At 49.4% G+C, this 25,000-nt stretch overlaps 1 protein-coding gene and 1 long non-coding RNA gene across 2 annotated transcripts in view; one reads left to right on the forward strand and one right to left on the reverse strand.

Moving 5' to 3' along the window:
* tapt1b (transmembrane anterior posterior transformation 1b) overlaps positions 1 to 25,000 on the reverse strand; it is a 61,225-nt gene that overhangs the window by 28,917 nt on the left and 7,308 nt on the right. The window contains exons 2-9 of the mRNA XM_052510805.1: positions 21,141 to 21,271; positions 18,355 to 18,473; positions 12,170 to 12,353; positions 9,124 to 9,259; positions 7,595 to 7,692; positions 7,402 to 7,471; positions 6,144 to 6,224; positions 964 to 1,073 (exon numbers count right to left, since the gene is read on the reverse strand). Of these exons, the coding sequence (XP_052366765.1) occupies positions 964 to 1,073; positions 6,144 to 6,224; positions 7,402 to 7,471; positions 7,595 to 7,692; positions 9,124 to 9,259; positions 12,170 to 12,353; positions 18,355 to 18,473; positions 21,141 to 21,271 (929 nt within the window). The remainder of the gene's footprint in view (positions 1 to 963; positions 1,074 to 6,143; positions 6,225 to 7,401; positions 7,472 to 7,594; positions 7,693 to 9,123; positions 9,260 to 12,169; positions 12,354 to 18,354; positions 18,474 to 21,140; positions 21,272 to 25,000) is intronic.
* On the forward strand, positions 8,199 to 9,111 carry LOC127925716 (uncharacterized). Its single transcript, XR_008121991.1, has 4 exons — positions 8,199 to 8,386; positions 8,449 to 8,570; positions 8,630 to 8,751; positions 8,925 to 9,111. It is a non-coding gene; the product is annotated as an uncharacterized LOC127925716 (long non-coding RNA).

A 25,000-nucleotide genomic window follows, 5' to 3' on the forward strand; every position in this document is an offset into this window, starting at 1 on the left:
GGAGACTTACGTCTACAGTGATGTCGTTATACTAACCCTAAACCACACCCCCAGGAGAGGAGGGAGGGGAGGGAGGGAGGGGGAGGGAGGGAGGGGGAGGGAGGGAGGGAGGGAGGGAGGGAGGGAGGGGGGAGGGAGGGAGACTTATGTCTACAGTGATGTCATTATACTAACCCTAAACCCCACCCCCAGGAGAGGAGGGAGGGAGGGAGGGAGGGAGACTTACGTCTACAGTGATGTCATTATACTAACCCTAAACCCCACCCCCAGGGGAGGGAGGGAGGGAGGGAGGGAGGGAGGGAGGGGAGGGAGGGAGGGAGGGAGGGAGGGAGGGAGGGAGGGAGGGAGGGAGACTTACGTCTACAGTGATGTCATTATACTAACCCTAAATCCCACCCCCCCAGGAGAGGAGGGAGGGAGGGAGGGAGGGAGGGAGGGAGGGAGGGAGGGAGGGAGGGAGGGAGGGGGAGGGAGGGAGGGAGGGAGGGAGGGAGCTTACGTCTACAGTGATGTCATTATACTAACCCTAAATCCCACCCCCAGGGAGGGAGGAGGGAGGGAGGGAGGGAGGGAGGGAGGGAGGGAGGGAGGGAGGGAGGGAGGGAGGGAGGGAGGGAGGGAGGGAGGGAGGGAGGGAGACTTACGTCTACAGTGATGTCGTTATACTAACCCTAAAAACCCCACCCCCAGGAGAGGAGGGAGGGACGGAGGGAGGGGGAGGGAGGGAGGGAGGGAGGGAGACTTACGTCTACAGTGATGTCATTATACTAACCCTAAACCCCACCCCCAGGAGAGGAGGGAGGGAGGGAGGGAGGGAGGGAGGGGAGGGAGGGAGGGAGACTTACGTCTACAGTGATGTCGTTATACTAACCCTAAACCCCACCCCCAGGAGAGGACGGAGGGAGGGAGGGAGGGAGGGAGGGAGGGAGGGAGGGAGGGAGGGAGGGAGGGAGGGAGACTTACGTCTGCAGTGATGTCGTTAAACTTGGTGATGAAGGCGTGCTTCACGACATCCACGGTAACCTCAGACGCTATCACCATGACGACGTCAGGAAACAGCACCCACAGGTGGTCTGTCATTAAAAATCAAATCATAGTAACCGATCAGTACATTATCAAAACATCACCAATCAATAATGAAATCATCAGTACATTATCAATACAACACTAATCATTCATATTAACCGATCAGGAAATGATCACTACATTATTAATACATCACTATATCAATAACATCAGCGATTGATACATTTTCAATACAGACACCCAGTCGATACGAGTCCACAGTTTATGAACAGTGCTGATAATCCGGTTGTAAAACAGTCCAATGCTCTAACCTGTCTCTCCTCTGGTCAATGTAATTATGATACCACATTACAACAGCCGAACTGACAACTAACTCCTATGCTGTGAAAATCTCCCCTGAACACTGAATGTTTCAGTCTTACCAATAGACCACCCTCTCAGCTAGCCACCTGCCCACCTTTAGCCTTATCACCCTCTCAGCTAGCCACCTGGCCCACCTTTACCTTACCAATAGACCACCCTCTCACCTAGCCACCTGCCCACCTTTAGTCTTACCAATAGATCAAGATCTCAGCTGGCTGCTGACCCACCTTTAGCCTTATCACCCTCTCAGCTAGCCACCTGGCCACCTTTAGCCTTACCACCCTCTCAGCTAGCCACCTGGCTACCTTTAGCCTTATCACCCTCTCAGCTAGCCACCTGGCTACCTTTAGCCTTATCACCATCTCAGCTAGCCACCTGGCCACCTTTAGCCTTATCACCCTCTCAGCTAGCCACCTGGCCACCTTTAGCCTTATCACCCTCTCAGCTAGCCACCTGGCTACCTTTAGCCTTATCACCATCTCAGCTAGCCACCTGGCTACCTTTAGCCTTATCACCATCTCAGCTAGCCACCTGGCTACCTTTAGCCTTATCACCATCTCAGCTAGCCACCTGGCCCACCTTTAGCCTCATCACCCTCTCAGCTAGCCACCTGGCTACCTTTATTTAGCCTTATCACCATCTCAGCTAGCCACCTGGCTACCTTTAGCCTTATCACCCTCTCAGCTAGCCACCTGGCCACCTTTAGCCTTATCACCATCTCAGCTAGCCACCTGGCTACCTTTAGCCTTATCACCATCTCAGCTAGCCACCTGGCTACCTTTAGCCTTATCACCATCTCAGCTAGCCACCTGGCTACCTTTAGCCTTATCACCATCTCAGCTAGCCACCTGACCCACCTTTAGCCTTATCACCATCTCAGCTAGCCACCTGACCCACCTTTAGCCTTATCACCATCTCAGCTAGCCACCTGGCCCACCTTTAGCGTTATCACCATCTCAGCTGGCTGCTGACCCACCTTTAGCCTTATCACCATCTCAGCTAGCCACCTGACCCACCTTTAGCCTTATCACCATCTCAGCTAGCCACCTGGCTACCTTTAGCCTTATCACCATCTCAGCTGGCCACCTTTAGCCTTATCACCATCTCAGCTAGCCACCTGGCCCACCTTTAGCCTTATCACCATCTCAGCTAGCCACCTGGCCCACCTTTAGCCTTATCACCATCTCAGCTAGCCACCTGGCTACCTTTAGCCTTATCACCATCTCAGCTAGCCACCTGGCCCACCTTTAGCCTTATCACCATCTCAGCTAGCCACCTGGCTAGCCACCCACCTTTAGCCTTATCACCATCTCAGCTAGCCACCTGGCCTTATCACCACCTTTAGCCTTTAGCCTTATCACCCTCTCAGCTAGCCACCCACCTTTAGCCTTATCACCATCTCAGCTAGCCACCTGGCCCACCTTTAGCCTTATCACCATCTCAGCTAGCCACCTGGCCCACCTTTAGCCTTATCACCATCTCAGCTAGCCACCTGGCCCACCTTTAGCCTTATCACCCTCTCAGCTAGCCACCTGGCCACCTTTAGCCTTATCACCATCTCAGCTAGCCACCTGGCCTTATCACCATCTTAGCCTTTAGCCTTATCACCATCTCAGCTAGCCACCTGGCCCACCTTTAGCCTTATCACCATCTCAGCTAGCCACCTGGCCACCTTTAGCCTTATCACCCTCTCAGCTAGCCACCTGGCCACCTTTAGCCTTATCACCCTCTCAGCTAGCCACCTGGCCACCTTTAGCCTTATCACCATCTCAGCTAGCCACCTGGCCACCTTTAGCCTTATCACCATCTCAGCTAGCCACCTGGCCCACCTTTAGCCTTATCACCATCTCAGCTAGCCACCTGGCCCAGCTTTAGCCTTATCACCCTCTCAGCTAGCCACCTGGCCACCTTTAGCCTTATCACCATCTCAGCTAGCCACCTGGCCACCTTTAGCCTTATCACCCTCTCAGCTAGCCACCTGGCCACCTTTAGCCTTATCACCATCTCAGCTAGCCACCTGGCCCACCTTTAGCGTTATCACCATCTCAGCTAGCCACCTGGCCCACCTTTAGCGTTATCACCATCTCAGCTAGCCACCTGGCCCACCTTTAGCCTTATCACCATCTCAGCTAGCCACCTGGCCACCTTTAGCCTTATCACCATCTCAGCTGGCCACCTGGCCCACCTTTAGCGTTATCACCATCTCAGCTAGCCACCTGGCCCACCTTTAGCCTTATCACCATCTCAGCTAGCCACCTGGCCACCTTTAGCCTTATCACCATCTCAGCTGGCCACCTGGCCCACCTTTAGCCTTACCAATAGACCACCCTCTCAGCTAGCCACCTGGCCCACCTTTAGCCTTACCAATAGATCAAGATCTCAGCTGGCTGCTGACCCACCTTTAGCGTTATCACCATCTCAGCTAGCCACCTGGCTACCTTTAGCCTTATCACCATCTCAGCTAGCCACCTGGCTACCTTTAGCCTTATCGCCATCTCAGCTGGCCACCTGGCCCACCTTTAGCCTTACCAATAGACCACCCTCTCAGCTAGCCACCTGGCCCACCTTTAGCCTTACCAATAGATCAAGATCTCAGCTGGCTGCTACCTTTAGCCTTATCACCATCTCAGCTAGCCACCTGACCCACCTTTAGCCTTATCACCATCTCAGCTAGCCACCTGACCCACCTTTAGCCTTATCACCATCTCAGCTAGCCACCTGGCCCACCTTTAGCGTTATCACCATCTCAGCTGGCTGCTGACCCACCTTTAGCCTTATCACCATCTCAGCTAGCCACCTGACCCACCTTTAGCCTTATCACCATCTCAGCTAGCCACCTGGCTACCTTTAGCCTTATCACCATCTCAGCTGGCCACCTTTAGCCTTATCACCATCTCAGCTAGCCACCTGGCCCACCTTTAGCCTTATCACCATCTCAGCTAGCCACCTGGCCCACCTTTAGCCTTATCACCATCTCAGCTAGCCACCTGGCTACCTTTAGCCTTATCACCATCTCAGCTAGCCACCTGGCCCACCTTTAGCCTTATCACCATCTCAGCTAGCCACCTGGCCACCTTTAGCCTTATCACCCTCTCAGCTAGCCACCTGGCCACCTTTAGCCTTATCACCCTCTCAGCTAGCCACCTGGCCACCTTTAGCCTTATCACCATCTCAGCTAGCCACCTGGCCACCTTTAGCCTTATCACCATCTCAGCTAGCCACCTGGCCCACCTTTAGCGTTATCACCATCTCAGCTAGCCACCTGGCCCAGCTTTAGCCTTATCACCCTCTCAGCTAGCCACCTGGCCACCTTTAGCCTTATCACCATCTCAGCTAGCCACCTGGCCACCTTTAGCCTTATCACCATCTCAGCTAGCCACCTGGCCCACCTTTAGCCTTACCACCCTCTCAGCTAGCCACCTGGCCCACCTTTAGCCTTACCAATAGATCAAGATCTCAGCTGGCTGCTGACCCACCTTTAGCGTTATCACCATCTCAGCTAGCCACCTGGCTACCTTTAGCCTTATCGCCATCTCAGCTAGCCACCTGGCTACCTTTAGCCTTATCACCATCTCAGCTAGCCACCTGGCTCACCTTTAGCCTTACCAATAGACCACCCTCTCAGCTAGTCACATGGCCCACCTTTAGCCTTTAGATCACCCTCTCAGCCCAGCCTCAGCTATCACCTGGCCACCTTTAGCCTTACCACCTCTCATCAGCTAGCCACCTGGCCCAGCTTTAGCCTTATCACCCTCTCAGCTAGCCACCTGGCCACCTTTAGCCTTATCACCCTCTCAGCTAGCCACCTGGCCACCTTTAGCCTTACCACCCTCTCAGCTAGCCACCTGGCCACCTTTAGCCTTATCACCCTCTCAGCTAGCCACCTGGCCACCTTTAGCCTTATCACCCTCTCAGCTAGCCGCCTGGACCACCTTTAGCCTTACCAATACCCAGTTCTGCTCTAGTTCTGCTCTAACACACCAGAACCCAGTCCTGCTCCAACACACCAGAACCCAGTCCTGCTCCAACACACCAGAACCCAGTCCTACTCTAACACACCAGAACCCAGTCCTGCTCCAACACACCAGAACCCAGTCCTACTCTAACACACCAGAACCCAGTCCTACTCTAACACACCAGAACCCAGTCCTGCTCTAACACACCAGAACCCAGTCCTGCTCTAACACACCAGAACCCAGTCCTACTCTAACACACCAGAACCCAGTCCTACTCCAACACACCAGAACCCAGTCCTGCTCTAACACACCAGAACCCAGTCCTAATCTAACACACCAGAACCCAGTTCTGCTCTAACACACCAGAACCCAGTCCTGCTCCAACACACCAGAACCCAGTCCTGCTCTAACACACCAGAACCCAGTCCTGCTCTAACACACCAGAACCCAGTCCTGCTCTAACACACCAGAACCCAGTCCTGCTCTAACACACCAGAACCCAGTCCTGCTCTAACACACCAGAACCCAGTCCTGCTCCAACACACCAGAACCCAGTCCTACTCTAACACACCAGAACCCAGTCCTGCTCTAACACACCAGAACCCAGTCCTGGTCCAACACACCAGAACCCAGTCCTGCTCTAACACACCAGAACCCAGTCCTACTCTGACAGACAGACAGACACAGACAGACAGACAGACAGACAGACAGACAGACAGACAGACAGACAGACAGGCAGGCAGGCAGGCAGGCAGGCAGGCAGGCAGGCAGGCAGGCAGACAGACAGACAGTAGTTACCAGGATTCCATGAGAACTGCTCCATGTTCCGTAGACAGACAATGAGTAACAGAACATAGTTAGTGAACCTCTCCTTTATGTCTGTGGAGAGAGAGAGGGAGGAGGGGATAGAGAGAGGAGGGGAGAGAGAGAAAGAGAGAGATGGGGGAGGAGGGGAGAGGAGATGTAATAGAGAGAGGGTGGGGTGATGGAGTGAAAGAGATGGGGAGAGAATAGGAGAGAGGGGGGGGGGCGATAGAGGGAGAGAGAGAAGCGATAGAGAGAGAGAGAGAGCGAGAATAGGAGAGAGAGGGTGGGTGGGTGGGGCGATAGAGGGAGAGAGCGAGAATAGGAGAGAGAGGGTGGGGTGATGGAGTGAAAGAGATGGGGGGAGAATAGGAGAGAGAGAGGCGATAGAGAGAGAGAGCGAGAATAGGAGAGAGAGCGAGAATAGGAGAGAGAGAGAGAGGGAAGAGGGGAGAGAGAGAGAGAGGGGGAAGAGGGGAGAGAGAGAGAGAGGGGGAAGAGGGGAGAGAGGGTGGGTGGGTGGGGCGATAGAGAGAGAGAGGGGGAAGAGAGAGAGAGAGCGAGAATAGGAGAGAGAGAGAGGCGATAGAGAGAGAGAGGCGATAGAGAGAGAGGCGATAGAGAGAGAGAGAGGGGGAAGAGGAGAGAGAATAGGAGAGAGAGAGGCGATAGAGGGGGAGAGAGAGAGAATAGGAGAGAGAGAGAGGGGGAAGGGAGAGAGAGAGAGGGGGAATAGGAGAGAGAGAGAGGGTGAAGAGGGGAGAGAAGAGCAGAATTACTGTTATATTTACCTCAATAACAACCCAGGTGGAATAAAAATGTTTTGATGTCAGAATATGACCACCAGGGTTAGAGAGGTCAGGGGGATCAGAGAGAGGCGCCAAGGGGTCAGAGGTCAGGGAGAGGCGCCAAGGGGTCAGGGGTCAGAGAGAGGCACCAAGGGGTCAGAGGTCAGGGAGAGGCGCCAAGGGGTCAGGGGTCAGAGAGAGGCACCAAGGGGTTAGAGGTCAGGGGTAGTTATACTCACCACTGTTAGACATCTGAAAGAGGTTGTTAGAAGTCAGAGGTAAGGGGTTAGAGGTCAAGGTTCAGAGGTCAGGGGTTAGAGGTCAGGGGTAGTTATACTCACCACTGTTAGACATCTGAAAGAGGTTGTTAGAAGTCAGAGGTAAGGGGTTAGAGGTAAGGGATTAGAGGTCAGGTGTAAGGGGTTAGAGGTCAAGGGTCAGAGGTCAGGGGTAGTTATACTCACCACTGTTAGACATCTGAAAGAGGTTGTTCTTCTCAAACTTCTTAAACACACTTCCTTTGATCTCCACGAACTACAGAGAAACACAACAGTCACTGATCTGGGTGGGTGTCTCAGTGTGTGTGTGTGTGTGTGTGTGTGTGTGTGTGTGTGTGTGTCTCAGTGTGTGTGTGTGTGTGTGTGTGTGTGGACTCACGTTGTTTGACATCATGATGGTGAGGAGAGACTTGTTGTGAGAGTTGAAGGCAACGTTCAGGGTAGTGGCCTGGACCATGATGAGGATAGCATGAAGAACTGACACACACTCAGGAAAACAATCTGATAGACACACACACACACACACACACACACACACACACACACACACACACCACACAGACACACACACACCCCATGAGGAACTGACACACACTCAGAAAACAATCTGATAGACACACACACACACACACAGACACACACACAGACACACACACACACACACACACCCCATGAGGAACTGACACACACTCAGGAAAACAATCTGACACACACACACCCCATGAGGAACTGACACACACTCAGGAAAACAATCTGATAGACACACACACACACACACACACACACACACACACACACACACACACACACACACACACACACACACACACACACACACACACACACACACACACACCCCATGAGGAAGTCAGATAAAACAATCTGATAGACAACTACTATACCGTCTCTCTTTAGGTTCAGTAAGTAAGGATACAGACAGGAAGAGGAACTGACACACACAGGAAAAACTACTATACCGTCTCTCTTTAGGTTCAGTAAGTAAGGATACAGACAGGAAGTGAGGTACAACTACTATACCGTCTCTTTAGGTTCAGTAAGTAAGGATACAGACAGGAAGTGGGTTACAACTACTATACCGTCTCTCTTTAGGTTCAGTAAGTAAGGATACAGACAGGAAGTGAGGTACAACTACTATACCGTCTCTCTTTAGGTTCAGTAAGTAAGGATACAGACAGGAAGTGAGGTTACAACTACTATACCGTCTCTCTTTAGGTTCAGTAAGTAAGGATACAGACAGGAAGTGAGAGACAACTACTATACCGTCTCTCTTTAGGTTCAGTAAGTAAGGATACAGACAGGAAGTGAGGTACAACTACTATACCGTCTCTCTTTAGGTTCAGTAAGTAAGGATACAGACAGGAAGTGGGTTACAACTGCTATACCGTCTCTTTAGGTTCAGTAAGTAAGGATACAGACAGGAAGTGGGTTAAAACTGCTATACCGTCTCTCTTTAGGTTCAGTAAGTAAGGATACAGACAGGAAGTGAGTTACAACTGCTATACCGTCTCTCTATAGGTTCAGTAAGGTACAGGATACAGACAGGAAGTGGGTTACTGTAGCTACTAGACATGGCGTCTCGCCAGGGTTAGGTTCAGTAAGTAATGGATACAGACTGTAAGGAAGCGTCTCTAAATGGTTCAGTATATTATTATATTATTATTATTAACTACTATACCGTCTCTCTATAGGTTCAGTAAGTAAGGATACAGACAGGAAGTGGGTTACAACTACTATACCGTCTCTCTTAGGTTCAGTAAGTAAGGATACAGACAGGAAGTGAGAGACAACTCCTATACCGTCTCTTTAGGTTCAGTAAGTAAGGATACAGACAGGAAGTGAGAGACAACTGCTATACCGTCTCTCTTTAGGTTTAGTAAGTAAGGATACAGACATATAGAACAGCCATGAGGAAGTGAGGAACAACTCCTATATGAGCTCTCTTCTTCTCTTTAGGTTCTGTAGCAGTCCAGTAGAGAGCGTCCAGAATGTCCTGACCAAACGAAGAGAACAGCCTGTCTGCAACCTGCAGGGAACACACACACACACACACACACACACACACACACACACACACACACACACACACACACACACACACACACACACACACACACACACACACACACACACACACACACACACACACACACACACACACACACACACACACACACACACACACGGTTAGTCTACCTGTAGGGAAAACAAATGCACAAACACACAGTTAGTCGGTTGTGCGTGTGTGTCTCAGTGTAAAGCTGCAGGTAGAGGTGAGGTATTAAAAGCTGTAGGTACAGGTGAGGTATTAAAAGCTGCAGGTAGAGGTGAGGTATGAAAAGCTGCAGGTAGAGGTGAGGTATTAAAAGCTGCAGGTAGAGGTGAGGTATTAAAAGCTGCAGGTAGAGGTGAGGTATGAAAAGCTGCAGGTAGAGGTGAGGTATGAAAAGCTGCAGGTAGAGGTGAGGTATTAAAAGCTGCAGGTAGAGGTGAGGTATTAAAAGCTGCAGGTACAGGTGAGGTATTAAAAGCTGCAGGTAGAGGTGAGGTATTAAAATCTGCAGGTACAGGTGAGGTATTAAAAGCTGCAGGTACAGGTGAGGTATTAAAAGCTGCAGGTAGAGGTGATGTATTAAAAGCTGCAGGTAGAGGTGAGGTATTAAAAGCTGCAGGTACAGGTGAGGTATTAAAAGCTGCAGGTACAGGTGAGGTATTAAAAGCTGCAGGTACAGGTGAGGTATTAAAAGCTGCAGGTAGAGGTGAGGTATTAAAAGCTGCAGGTAGAGGTGAGGTATTAAAAGCTGCAGGTACAGGTGAGGTATTAAAAGCTGCAGGTACAGGTGAGGTATGAAAAGCTGCAGGTAGAGTTGAGGTATTAAAAGCTGCAGGTACAGGTGAGGTATTAAAATCCGCAGGTAGAGATGAGGTATTAAAAGCTGCAGGTACAGGTGAGGTATGAAAAGCTGCAGGTATAAGTGAGGTATTAAAAGCTGCAGGTACAGGTGAGGTATTAAAATCCGCAGGTAGAGGTGAGGTATTAAAAGCTGCAGGTACAGGTGAGGTATTAAAAGCTGCAGGTAGAGGTGAGGTATTAAAAGCTGCAGGTACAGGTGAGGTATTAAAAGCTGCAGGTACAGGTGAGGTATTAAAAGCTGCAGGTACAGGTGAGGTATTAAAAGCTGCAGGTAGAGGTGAGGTATTAAAAGCTGCAGGTAGAGGTGAGGTATTAAAAGCTGCAGTTAGAGGTGAGGTATTAAAAGCTGCAGGTACAGGTGAGGTATTAAAAGCTGCAGGTAGAGGTGAGGTATTAAAAGCTGCAGGTACAGGTGAGTTATTAAAAGCTGCAGGTAGAGGTGAGGTATTAAAAGCTGCAGGTACAGGTGAGGTATTAAAAGCTGCAGGTACAGGTGAGGTATTAAAAGCTGCAGGTAGAGGTGAGGTATTAAAAGCTGCAGGTAGAGGTGAGGTATTAAAAGCTGCAGGTACAGGTGAGGTATTAAAAGCTGCAGGTAGAGGTGAGGTATTAAAAGCTGCAGGTAGAGGTGAGGTATTAAAAGCTGCAGGTAGAGGTGAGGTATTAAAAGCTGCAGGTAGAGGTGAGGTATTAAAAGCTGCAGGTAGAGGTGAGGTATTAAAAGCTGCAGGTAGAGGTGAGGTATTAAAAGCTGCAGGTAGAGGTGAGGTATTAAAAGCTGCAGGTAGAGGTGAGGTATTAAAAGCTGCAGGTAGAGGTGAGGTATTAAAAGCTGCAGGTAGAGGTGAGGTATTAAAAGCTGCAGGTACAGGTGAGGTATGAAAAGCTGCAGGTAGATGATACATAGTTTGATGACAGACTGTCCTCTGATCAGTTGATACATCATGCTGTAATCTCAGTGCGTTACCTCCAGCATGTTGTAGATAATATAGAGTTTGATGACAGACTGTCCTCTGATCAGTTGATACATCATGCTGTAATCTCAGTGCGTTACCTCCAGCATGTTGTAGATAATATAGAGTTTGATGACAGACTGTCCTCTGATCAGTTGATACATCATGCTGTAATCTCAGTGCGTTACCTCCAGCATGTTGTAGATAATATAGAGTTTGATGACAGACTGTCCTCTGATCAGTTGATACATCATGCTGTAATCTCAGTACGTTACCTCCAGCATGTTGTAGATAATATAGAGTTTGATGACAGACTGTCCTCTGATCAGTTGATACATCATGCTGTAATCTCAGTGCGTTACCTCCAGCATGTTGTAGATAATATAGAGTTTGATGACAGACTGTCCTCTGATCAGTTGATACATCATGCTGTAATCTCAGTGCGTTACCTCCAGCATGTTGTAGATAATATAGAGTTTGATGACAGACTGTCTGTCCTCTGATCAGTTGATACATCATGCTGTAATCTCAGTGCGTTACCTCCAGCATGTTGTAGATAATATAGAGTTTGATGACAGACTGTCCTCTGATCAGTTGATACATCATGCTGTAATCTCAGTGCGTTACCTCCAGCATGTTGTAGATAATATAGAGTTTGATGACAGACTGTCCTCTGATCAGTTGATACATCATGCTGTAATCTCAGTGTAATCTCAGTTACCTCCAGCATGTTGTAGATAATATAGAGTTTGATGACAGACTGTCCTCTGATCAGTTGATACATCATGCTGTAATCTCAGTGCGTTACCTCCAGCATGTTGTAGATAATATAGAGTTTGATGACAGACTGTCCTCTGATCAGTTGATACATCATGCTGTAATCTCAGTGCGTTACCTCCAGCATGTTGTAGATAATATAGAGTTTGATGACAGACTGTCCTCTGATCAGTTGATACATCATGCTGTAATCTCAGTGCGTTACCTCCAGCATGTTGTAGATAATATAGAGTTTGATGACAGACTGTCCTCTGATCAGTTGATACATCATGCTGTAATCTCAGTGCGTTACCTCCAGCATGTTGTAGATAATATAGAGTTTGATGACAGACTGTCCTCTGATCAGGTGATACATCATGCTGTAGTCCACGTAGCTCATCATGACGTAACACAACACCACGATGACACCCTTCAACAGATCACAGACCTGGGCTGGTTGGAGGAGAGGAGACCCACTGTGGAGGAGAGGAGACCCACTGTGGAGGAGAGGAGAGAGAGAAGAGTTAGCATGATGAGTAGGTGGATGAGGTGTGTTACCTCAGACCACAGCAGGGTAGGGTCAGTAGTCTGATGAGGTGTGTGTAGGTGTGTTACCTCAGACCACAGCAGGGTAGGGTCAGTAGTCTGATGAGGTGTGTTACCTCAGACCACAGCAGGGTAGGGTCAGTAGTCTGATGAGGTGTGTGTAGGTGTGTTACCTCAGACCACAGCAGGGTAGGGTCAGTAGTCTGATGAGGTGTGTGTAGGTGTGTTACCTCAGACCACAGCAGTGTAGGGTCGGTAGTCTGATGAGGTGTGTGTAGGTGTTACCTCAGACCACAGCAGGGTAGGGTCAGTAGTCTGATGAGGTGTGTGTAGGTGTGTTACCTCAGACCACAGCAGGGTAGAGTCAGTAGTCTGATGAGGTGTGTGTAGGTGTTACCTCAGACCACAGCAGGGTAGAGTCAGTAGTCTGATGAGGTGTGTGTAGGTGTTACCTCAGACCACAGCAGGGTAGGGTCAGTAGTCTGATGAGGTGTGTGTAGGTGTTACCTCAGACCACAGCAGGGTAGAGTCAGTAGTCTGATGAGGTGTGTGTAGGTGTGTTACCTCAGACCACAGCAGGGTAGGGTCAGTAGTCTGATGAGGTGTGTGTAGGTGTTACCTCAGACCACAGCAGGGTAGGGTCAGTAGTCTGATGAGGTGTGTTACCTCAGACCACAGCAGGGTAGGGTCAGTTGTCTGATGAGGTGTGTGTAGGTGTGTTACCTCAGACCACAGCAGGGTAGGGTCAGTAGTCTGATGAGGTGTGTTACCTCAGACCACAGCAGTGTAGGGTCAGTAGTCTGATGAGGTGTGTGTAGGTGTTACCTCAGACCACAGCAGGGTAGGGTCAGTAGTCTGATGAGGTGTGTGTAGGTGTGTTACCTCAGACCACAGCAGGGTAGGGTCAGTAGTCTGATGAGGTGTGTGTAGGTGTGTTACCTCAGACCACAGCAGTGTAGGGTCGGTAGTCTGATGAGGTGTGTGTAGGTGTTACCTCAGACCACAGCAGGGTAGGGTCAGTAGTCTGATGAGGTGTGTGTAGGTGTGTTACCTCAGACCACAGCAGGGTAGAGTCAGTAGTCTGATGAGGTGTGTGTAGGTGTTACCTCAGACCACAGCAGGGTAGAGTCAGTAGTCTGATGAGGTGTGTGTAGGTGTTACCTCAGACCACAGCAGGGTAGGGTCAGTAGTCTGATGAGGTGTGTGTAGGTGTTACCTCAGACCACAGCAGGGTAGAGTCAGTAGTCTGATGAGGTGTGTGTAGGTGTGTTACCTCAGACCACAGCAGGGTAGGGTCAGTAGTCTGATGAGGTGTGTGTAGGTGTTACCTCAGACCACAGCAGGGTAGGGTCAGTAGTCTGATGAGGTGTGTTACCTCAGACCACAGCAGGGTAGGGTCAGTAGTCTGATGAGGTGTGTGTAGGTGTGTTACCTCAGACCACAGCAGGGTAGGGTCAGTAGTCTGATGAGGTGTGTGTAGGTGTGTTACCTCAGACCACAGCAGGGTAGGGTCAGTAGTCTGATGAGGTGTGTTACCTCAGACCACAGCAGGGTAGGGTCAGTAGTCTGATGAGGTGTGTGTAGGTGTGTTACCTCAGACCACAGCAGGGTAGGGTCAGTAGTCTGATGAGGTGTGTGTAGGTGTGTTACCTCAGACCACAGCAGGGTAGGGTCAGTAGTCTGATGAGGTGTGTGTAGGTGTTACCTCAGACCACAGCAGGGTAGGGTCAGTAGTCTGATGAGGTGTGTTACCTCAGACCACAGCAGGGTAGGGTCAGTAGTCTGATGAGGTGTGTGTAGGTGTGTTACCTCAGACCACAGCAGGGTAGGGTCAGTAGTCTGATGAGGTGTGTGTAGGTGTGTTACCTCAGACCACAGCAGGGTAGGGTCAGTAGTCTGATGAGGTGTGTTACCTCAGACCACAGCAGGGTAGGGTCAGTAGTCTGATGAGGTGTGTGTAGGTGTGTTACCTCAGACCACAGCAGGGTAGGGTCAGTAGTCTGATGAGGTGTGTGTAGGTGTTACCTCAGACCACAGCAGGGTAGGGTCAGTAGTCTGATGAGGTGTGTGTAGGTGTGTTACCTCAGACCACAGCAGGGTAGGGTCAGTAGTCTGATGAGGTGTGTGTAGGTGTGTTACCTCAGACCACAGCAGGGTAGGGTCAGTAGTCTGATGAGGTGTGTTACCTCAGACCACAGCAGGGTAGGGTCAGTAGTCTGATGAGGTGTGTGTAGGTGTGTTACCTCAGACCACAGCAGGGTAGAGTCAGTAGTCTGATGAGGTGTGTGTAGGTGTGTTACCTCAGACCACAGCAGGGTAGGGTCAGTAGTCTGATGAGGTGTGTTACCTCAGACCACAGCAGGGTAGGGTCAGTAGTCTGATGAGGTGTGTTACCTCAGACCACAGCAGGGTAGGGTCAGTAGTCTGATGAGGTGTGTGTAGGTGTGTTACCTCAGACCACAGCAGGGTAGGGTCAGTAGTCTGATGAGGTGTGTGTAGGTGTGTTACCTCAGACCACAGCAGGGTAGGGTCAGTAGTCTGATGAGGTGTGTGTAGGTGTGTTACCTCAGACCACAGCAGGGTAGGGTCAGTAGTCTGATGAGGTGTGTGTAGGTGTGTTACCTCAGACCACAGCAGGGTAGGGTCAGTAGTCTGATGAGGTGTGTGTAGGTGTGTTACCTCAGACCACAGCAGGGTAGAGTCAGTAGTCTGATGAGGTGTGTGTAGGTGTGTTACCTCAGACCACAGCAGGGTAGGGTCAGTAGTCTGATGAGGTGTGTGTAGGTGTTACCTCAGACCACAGCAGGGTAGAGTCAGTAGTCTGATGAGGTGTGTGTAGGTGTGTTACCTCAGACCACAGCAGGGTAGGGTCAGTAGTCTGATGAGGTGTGTGTAGGTGTTACCTCAGACCACAGCAGGGTAGGGTCAGTAGTCTGATGAGGTGTGTGTAGGTGTGTTACCTCAGACCACAGCAGGGTAGGGTCAGTAGTCTGATGAGGTGTGTTACCTCAGACCACAGCAGGGTAGGGTCAGTAGTCTGATGAGGTGTGTGTAGGTGTGTTACCTCAGACCACAGCAGGGTAGGGTCAGTAGTCTGATGAGGTGTGTTACCTCAGACCACAGCAGGGTAGGGTCAGTAGTCTGATGAGGTGTGTTACCTCAGACCACAGCAGGGTAGGGTCAGTAGTCTGATGAGGTGTGTGTAGGTGTTACCTCAGACCACAGCAGGGTAGGGTCAGTAGTCTGATGAGGTGTGTGTAGGTGTGTTACCTCAGACCACAGCAGGGTAGGGTCAGTAGTCTGATGAGGTGTGTGTAGGTGTTACCTCAGACCACAGCAGGGTAGGGTCAGTAGTCTGATGAGGTGTGTGTAGGTGTGTTACCTCAGACCACAGCAGGGTAGGGTCAGTAGTCTGATGAGGTGTGTTACCTCAGACCACAGCAGGGTAGGGTCAGTAGTCTGATGAGGTGTGTTACCTCAGACCACAGCAGGGTAGAGTCAGTAGTCTGATGAGGTGTGTGTAGGTGTGTTACCTCAGACCACAGCAGGGTAGAGTCAGTAGTCTGATGAGGTGTGTGTAGGTGTGTTACCTCAGACCACAGCAGGGTAGGGTCAGTAGTCTGATGAGGTGTGTGTAGGTGTTACCTCAGACCACAGCAGGGTAGGGTCAGTAGTCTGATGAGGTGTGTGTAGGTGTGTTACCTCAGACCACAGCAGGGTAGGGTCAGTAGTCTGATGAGGTGTGTGTAGGTGTGTTACCTCAGACCACAGCAGGTTAGAGTCTACTAGTAGTCTGATGAGGTGTGTGTAGGTGTGTTACCTCAGACCACAGCAGGGTAGGGTCAGTAGTCTGATGAGGTGTGTGTAGGTGTGTTACCTCAGACCACAGCAGGGTAGAGTCAGTAGTCTGATGAGGTGTGTTACCTCAGACCACAGCAGGGTAGAGTCAGTAGTCTGATGAGGTGTGTTACCTCAGACCACAGCAGGGTAGGGTCAGTAGTCTGATGAGGTGTGTGTAGGTGTGTTACCTCAGACCACAGCAGGGTAGGGTCAGTAGTCTGATGAGGTGTGTTACCTCAGACCACAGCAGGGTAGGGTCAGTAGTCTGATGAGGTGTGTGTAGGTGTGTTACCTCAGACCACAGCAGGGTAGGGTCAGTAGTCTGATGAGGTGTGTTACCTCAGACCACAGCAGGGTAGGGTCAGTAGTCTGATGAGGTGTGTGTAGGTGTGTTACCTCAGACCACAGCAGGGTAGAGTCAGTAGTCTGATGAGGTGTGTGTAGGTGTGTTACCTCAGACCACAGCAGGGTAGGGTCAGTAGTCTGATGAGGTGTGTGTAGGTGTGTTACCTCAGACCACAGCAGGGTAGGGTCAGTAGTCTGATGAGGTGTGTGTAGGTGTGTTACCTCAGACCACAGCAGGGTAGAGTCAGTAGTCTGATGAGGTGTGTGTAGGTGTGTTACCTCAGACCACAGCAGGGTAGGGTCAGTAGTCTGATGAGGTGTGTGTAGGTGTTACCTCAGACCACAGCAGGGTAGGGTCAGTAGTCTGATGAGGTGTGTGTAGGTGTGTTACCTCAGACCACAGCAGGGTAGGGTCAGTAGTCTGATGAGGTGTGTTACCTCAGACCACAGCAGGGTAGGGTCAGTAGTCTGATGAGGTGTGTTACCTCAGACCACAGCAGGGTAGGGTCAGTAGTCTGATGAGGTGTGTGTAGGTGTGTTACCTCAGACCACAGCAGGGTAGGGTCAGTAGTCTGATGAGGTGTGTGTAGGTGTTACCTCAGACCACAGCAGGGTAGGGTCAGTAGTCTGATGAGGTGTGTGTAGGTGTGTTACCTCAGACCACAGCAGGGTAGAGTCAGTAGTCTGATGAGGTGTGTGTAGGTGTTACCTCAGACCACAGCAGGGTAGGGTCAGTAGTCTGATGAGGTGTGTGTAGGTGTGTTACCTCAGACCACAGCAGGGTAGGGTCAGTAGTCTGATGAGGTGTGTTACCTCAGACCACAGCAGGGTAGGGTCAGTAGTCTGATGAGGTGTGTTACCTCAGACCACAGCAGGGTAGAGTCAGTAGTCTGATGAGGTGTGTGTAGGTGTGTTACCTCAGACCACAGCAGGGTAGAGTCAGTAGTCTGATGAGGTGTGTGTAGGTGTGTTACCTCAGACCACAGCAGGGTAGGGTCAGTAGTCTGATGAGGTGTGTGTAGGTGTTACCTCAGACCACAGCAGGGTAGGGTCAGTAGTCTGATGAGGTGTGTGTAGGTGTGTTACCTCAGACCACAGCAGGGTAGGGTCAGTAGTCTGATGAGGTGTGTGTAGGTGTGTTACCTCAGACCACAGCAGGGTAGAGTCAGTAGTCTGATGAGGTGTGTGTAGGTGTGTTACCTCAGACCACAGCAGGGTAGAGTCAGTAGTCTGATGAGGTGTGTGTAGGTGTGTTACCTCAGACCACAGCAGGGTAGAGTCAGTAGTCTGATGAGGTGTGTTACCTCAGACCACAGCAGGGTAGAGTCAGTAGTCTGATGAGGTGTGTGTAGGTGTGTTACCTCAGACCACAGCAGGGTAGGGTCAGTAGTCTGATGAGGTGTGTGTAGGTGTGTTACCTCAGACCACAGCAGGGTAGGGTCAGTAGTCTGATGAGGTGTGTTACCTCAGACCACAGCAGGGTAGGGTCAGTAGTCTGATGAGGTGTGTTACCTCAGACCACAGCAGGGTAGAGTCAGTAGTCTGATGAGGTGTGTGTAGGTGTGTTACCTCAGACCACAGCAGGGTAGGGTCAGTAGTCTGATGAGGTGTGTTACCTCAGACCACAGCAGGGTAGGGTCAGTAGTCTGATGAGGTGTGTTACCTCAGACCACAGCAGGGTAGGGTCAGTAGTCTGATGAGGTGTGTTACCTCAGACCACAGCAGGGTAGGGTCAGTAGTCTGATGAGGTGTGTGTAGGTGTGTTACCTCAGACCACAGCAGGGTAGGGTCAGTAGGTGGACGAGGGCCAGTAGGACTCTGAGAGGCAGCAGAGTGAACACGTACAGGAAGGCATCCAGACACAGGAAGAACCCAAACAGCATCAACTACACAGAGAGACAGAGATTTAGTTCACTATGGTGACTGTTTATATCACTATGGTGACTGTTTATATCACTATGGTGACTGTTTATATCACTATGGTGACTGTTTATATCACTATGGTGACTGTTTATATCACTATGGTGACTGTTTATATCACTATGGTGACTGTTTATATCACTATGGTGACTGTTTATATCACTATGGTGACTGTTTATATCACTACGGTGACTGTTTATATCACTACGGTGACTGTTTATATCACTACGGTGACTGTTTATATCACTACGGTGACTGTTTATATCACTATGGTGACTGTTTATATCACTATGGTGACTGTTTATATCACTATGGTGACTGTTTATATCACTATGGTGACTGTTTATATCACTATGGTGACTGTTTATATCACTATGGTGACTGTTTATATCACTATGGTGACTGTTTATATCACTACGGTGACTGTTTATATCACTACGGTGACTGTTTATATCACTATGGTGACTGTTTATATCACTATGGTGACTGTTTATATCACTATGGTGACTGTTTATATCACTACTGGTGACTGTTTATATCACTATGGTGACTGTTTATATCACTATGGTGACTGTTTATATCACTACGGTGACTGTTTATATCACTACGGTGACTGTTTATATCACTATGGTGACTGTTTATATCACTATGGTGACTGTTTATATCACTATGGTGACTGTTTATATCACTATGGTGACTGTTTATATCACTACGGTGACTGTTTATATCACTATGGTGACTGTTTATATCACTATGGTGACTGTTTATATCACTATGGTGACTGTTTATATCACTACGGTGACTGTTTATATCACTACGGTGACTGTTTATATCACTACGGTGACTGTTTATATCACTATGGTGACTGTTTATATCACTATGGTGACTGTTTATATCACTACGGTGACTGTTTATATCACTATGGTGACTGTTTATATCACTACGGTGACTGTTTATATCACTACGGTGACTGTTTATATCACTACGGTGACTGTTTATATCACTATGGTGACTGTTTATATCACTATGGTGACTGTTTATATCACTACGGTGACTGTTTATATCACTATGGTGACTGTTTATATCACTATGGTGACTGTTTATATCACTATGGTGACTGTTTATATCACTATGGTGACTGTTTATATCACTATGGTGACTGTTTATATCACTACGGTGACTGTTTATATCACTATGGTGACTGTTGCCTTGGTAAATGTAAACACGCTTCCCAATAGGGGGCAGGAAGAGAGGGAGGAGGGGGCAGGAAGAGAGGGAGGAGGGGGCAGGAAGAGAGACAGGATGGGAAGAGGAAGAGTGGGAGGAGGGGGCAGGAAGAGAGACAAGATGGGAAGAGGAAGAGTGGGAGGAGGGGGCAGGAAGAGTGGGAGGAGGGGGCAGGAAGAGTGAGAGGAGGGGGCAGGAAGAGATGGAGAGAGAGAGATAAGAGAGACAGGATGGGAGGGGGAAGAGTGGGAGAAGAGGGCAGGAAGAGAGGGAGGAGGGGGCAGGAAGAGAGGGAGGAGGGGGCAGGAAGAGTGGGAGGAGGAAGAGTGGGAGGAGGGGGCAGGAAGAGAGGGAGGAGGGAGCAGGAAGAGAGGGAGGAGGGGGCAGGAAGAGTGAGAGGAGGGGGCAGGAAGAGAGGGAGGGGGCAGGAAGAGAGGGAGGAGGGGGCAGGAAGAGTGAGAGGAGGGGGCAGGAAGAGAGACAGGATGGGAGGGGGAAGAGTGGGAGGAGAGGGCAGGAAGAGAGGGAGGAGGGGGCAGGAAGAGAGGGAGGAGGGGGCAGGACGAGAGGGAGGAGGGGGCAGGAAGAGAGGGAGGAGGGGGCAGGAAGAGTGGGAGGAGGAAGAGTGGGAGGAGGGGGCAGGAGGAGAGGGAGGAGGGGGCAGGAAGAGTGGGAGGAGGAAGAGTGGGAGGAGGGGGCAGGAAGAGAGGGAGGAGGGGGCAGGAAGAGAGGGAGGAGGGGGCAGGAAGAGGGGGAGGAGGGGGCAGGAAGAGTGGGAGGAGGGGGCAGGAAGAGTGGGATGAAGAGGGGGCAGGAAGAGTGGGAGGAGAGGGAGGAGTGGGCAGGAGGAGAGGGAGGAGGGGGCAGGAAGAGAGGGAGGAGGGGGCAGGAAGAGAGGGAGGAGGGGGCAGGAAGAGTGGGAGGAGGGGGCAGGAAGAGAGGGAGGAGGGGGCAGGAAGAGAGGGAGGAGGGGGCAGGAAGAGTGGGAGGAGGGGGCAGGAAGAGAGGGAGGAGGGGCAGGAAGAGAGGGAGGAGGGGGCAGGAAGAGTGGGAGGAAGAGGGGGCAGGAAGAGCGGGAGGAGGGGGCAGGAAGAGTGGGAGGAAGAAGGGCGGGAGGAGTGGGAGGAGGAAGGGCGGGAGGAGGAAGGGTGAGGAGGGGGGGAGGAAGAGCGGGAGGAGGAAGAGCGGGAGGAGAGGGGAGGAAGAGCGGGGAGGAGGGTGGAGGAAGAGCGGGAGGAGGGGGAGGAAGAGTGGGGGAGGGGGAGGAAGAGCGGGAGGAGGGGGAGGAAGAGTGGGGGAGGTGTGTGTGTGTGTGTGTGTGTGTGTGTGTGTGTGTGTGTGTGTGTGTGTGTGTGTGTGTGTGTGTGTGTGTGTGTGTGTGTGTGTGTGTGTGTGTGTGTGTGTACCTTCTCTAGTTCCTTGGGGATCCGGAGGCAGGTATAGACCCTCTCTCGTCTCTCTGTGTATTTAGCCTCATTGTGTTCCAGGAAGTATCCTCGGGTCAGCTCCGCCCCCATGAACCTCGCTAGGGACAGATCTACACACACACACACACACACACACACACACACACACACACACACACACACACACACATCAATCCGTCTATCTACATCTGTCCACACTGCTCCTCAATCTGTCCACACTGCTCCTCAATCTGTCCACACCTCACCTCAATCTGTCCACACTGCTCCTCAATCTGTCCACACTGCTCCTCAATCTGTCCACACTGCTCCTCAATCTGTCCACACTGCTCCTCAATCTGTCCACACTGCTCCTCAATCTGTCCACACTGCTCCTCAATCTGTCCACACTGCTCCTCAATCTGTCCACACTGCTCCTCAATCTGTCCACACTTCTCCTCAATCTGTCCACACTGCTCCCCAATCTGTCCACACTGCTCCTCAATCTGTCCACACTGCTCCTCAATCTGTCCACACTGCTCCTCAATCTGTCCACACTGCTCCTCAATCTGTCCACACTGCTCCTCAATCTGTCCACACCTCACCCCAATCTGTCCACACTGCCCCTCAATCTGTCCACACTGCCCCTCAATCTGTCCACACCTCACCCCAATCTGTCCACACTGCTCCTCAATCTGTCCACACTGCTCCTCAATCTGTCCACACTGCTCCTCAATCTGTCCACACTGCTCCTCAATCTGTCCACACTGCTCCTCAATCTGTCCACACTGCTCCTCAATCTGTCCACACTGCTCCTCAATCTGTCCACACTGCTCCTCAATCTGTCCACACTGCTCCTCAATCTGTCCACACCTCACCCCAATCTGTCCACACTGCTCCTCAATCTGTCCACACTGCCCCTCAATCTGTCCACACTGCTCCTCAATCTGTCCACACTGCTCCTCAATCTGTCCACACTGCTCCTCAATCTGTCCACACCTCACCCCAATCTGTCCACACTGCTCCTCAATCTGTCCACACTGCTCCTCAATCTGTCCACACCTCACCCCAATCTGTCCACACTGCTCCTCAATCTGTCCACACTGCTCCTCAATCTGTCCACACTGCTCCTCAATCTGTCCACACTGCTCCTCAATCTGTCCACACTGCTCCTCAATCTGTCCACACTGCTCCTCAATCTGTCCACACTGCTCCTCAATCTGTCCACACCTCACCCCAATCTGTCCACACTGCCCCTCAATCTGTCCACACTGCTCCTCAATCTGTCCACACTGCTCCTCAATCTGTCCACACTGCTCCTCAATCTGTCCACACTGCCCCTCAATCTGTCCACACTGCTCCTCAATCTGTCCACACTGCCCCTCAATCTGTCCACACTGCTCCTCAATCTGTCCACACTGCCCCTCAATCTGTCCACACCTCACCCCAATCTGTCCACACTGCTCCTCAATCTGTCCACACTGCTCCTCAATCTGTCCACACTGCTCCTCAATCTGTCCACACTGCTCCTCAATCTGTCCACACTGCTCCTCAATCTGTCCACACTTCTCCTCAATCTGTCCACACTGCTCCTCAATCTGTCCACACTGCTCCTCAATCTGTCCACACCTCACCCCAATCTGTCCACACTGCCCCTCAATCTGTCCACACTGCTCCTCAATCTGTCCACACTGCTCCTCAATCTGTCCACACTGCTCCTCAATCTGTCCACACTGCTCCTCAATCTGTCCACACTGCTCCTCAATCTGTCCACACTGCCCCTCAATCTGTCCACACTGCTCCTCAATCTGTCCACACTGCTCCTCAATCTGTCCACACTGCTCCTCAATCTGTCCACACTGCCCCTCAATCTGTCCACACTGCCCCTCAATCTGTCCACACTGCCCCTCAATCTGTCCACACTGCTCCTCAATCTGTCCACACTGCCCCTCAATCTGTCCACACTGCCCCTCAATCTGTCCACACTGCTCCTCAATCTGTCCACACTGCCCCTCAATCTGTCCACACTGCCCCTCAATCTGTCCACACTGCCCCTCAATCTGTCCACACTGCCCCTCAATCTGTCCACACTGCTCCTCAATCTGTCCACACTGCTCCTCAATTACTACTGCTACTGATACTACTGCTACTATTACTACTACCACTGATACTACTACTACTACTACTACTGCTACTATTACTACTACTATTACTACTACTATTACTACTACTGCTACTATTACTACTACTGCTACTACTACTACTACTACTACTGCTACTATTACTACTGCTACTGATACTATTACTACTACTACTATTACTACTACTGCTACTGATACTATTACTATTACTGATACTATTACTATTACTGATACTATTACTATTACTACTACTACTACTGCTACTATTACTATTACTACTACTAGTGGTCCTTCTGTAGCTCAGTTGGTAGAGCATGGAGCTTGTAACGCCAGGTTAGTGGGTTCGATTCCCGGGACCACCCATAAGTAGAATGTATGCACACATGACTGTAAGTCGCTTTGATAAAAGCGTCTGCTAAATGGCATATATTATTATTATTATTACTACTACTATTACTACTACTGCTACTATTACTACTACTACTACTACTACTGCTACTATTACTACTACTACTATTACTACTACTACTACTATTACTACTACTGCTACTATTACTACTGCTACTACTACTACTGCTACTATTACTACTACTGCTACTGCTACTGATACTATTACTACTACTACTACTATTACTACTACTGCTACTATTACTACTACTACTACTACTACTGATACTATTACTATTACTGATACTATTACTACTACTATTACTGATACTATTACTGATACTATTACTATTACTGATACTATTACTATTACTGATACTATTACTATTACTGATACTATTACTATTACTATTACTGCTACTATTACTATTACTGATACTATTACTGATACTACTACTATTACTGATACTATTACTGATACTATTACTATTACTGATACTATTACTGATACTATTACTGATACTATTACTATTACTGCTACTACTACTATTACTACTACTATTACTACTATTACTGATACTATTACTATTACTGATACTATTACTACTACTGATACTATTACTGATACTACTACTATTACTGATACTATTACTGATACTATTACTATTACTGATACTATTACTGATACTATTACTATTACTGATACTATTACTATTACTGATACTATTACTATTACTATTACTGATACTATTACTATTACTACTACTGATACTATTACTACTACTATTACTGCTACTATTACTGATACTATTACTGATACTATTACTGATACTATTACTATTACTGCTACTATTACTATTACTGATACTATTACTATTACTGATACTATTACTACTACTGATACTATTACTGATACTATTACTGATACTATTACTGATACTATTACTATTACTACTATTACTGATACTACTACTATTACTGATACTATTACTACTACTGATACTATTACTACTACTATTACTACTACTACTACTGCTACTGATACTATTACTACTACTATTACTATTACTGATACTATTACTGCTACTATTACTGATACTATTACTATTACTACTACTGCTGCTACTATTACTGCTACTATTACTGATACTATTACTACTACTACTACTATTACTATTACTACTACTATTACTGATACTATTACTACTACTATTACTATTACTGCTACTATTACTGCTACTATTACTGATACTATTACTATTACTACTACTATTACTACTACTATTACTGATACTATTACTACTACTATTACTATTACTGATACTATTACTACTA

The sequence above is a fragment of the Oncorhynchus keta genome, unplaced genomic scaffold (assembly GCF_023373465.1).
Source record: "Oncorhynchus keta strain PuntledgeMale-10-30-2019 unplaced genomic scaffold, Oket_V2 Un_contig_6148_pilon_pilon, whole genome shotgun sequence".
In the NCBI taxonomy this organism is placed as follows: Eukaryota; Metazoa; Chordata; class Actinopteri; order Salmoniformes; family Salmonidae; genus Oncorhynchus; species Oncorhynchus keta.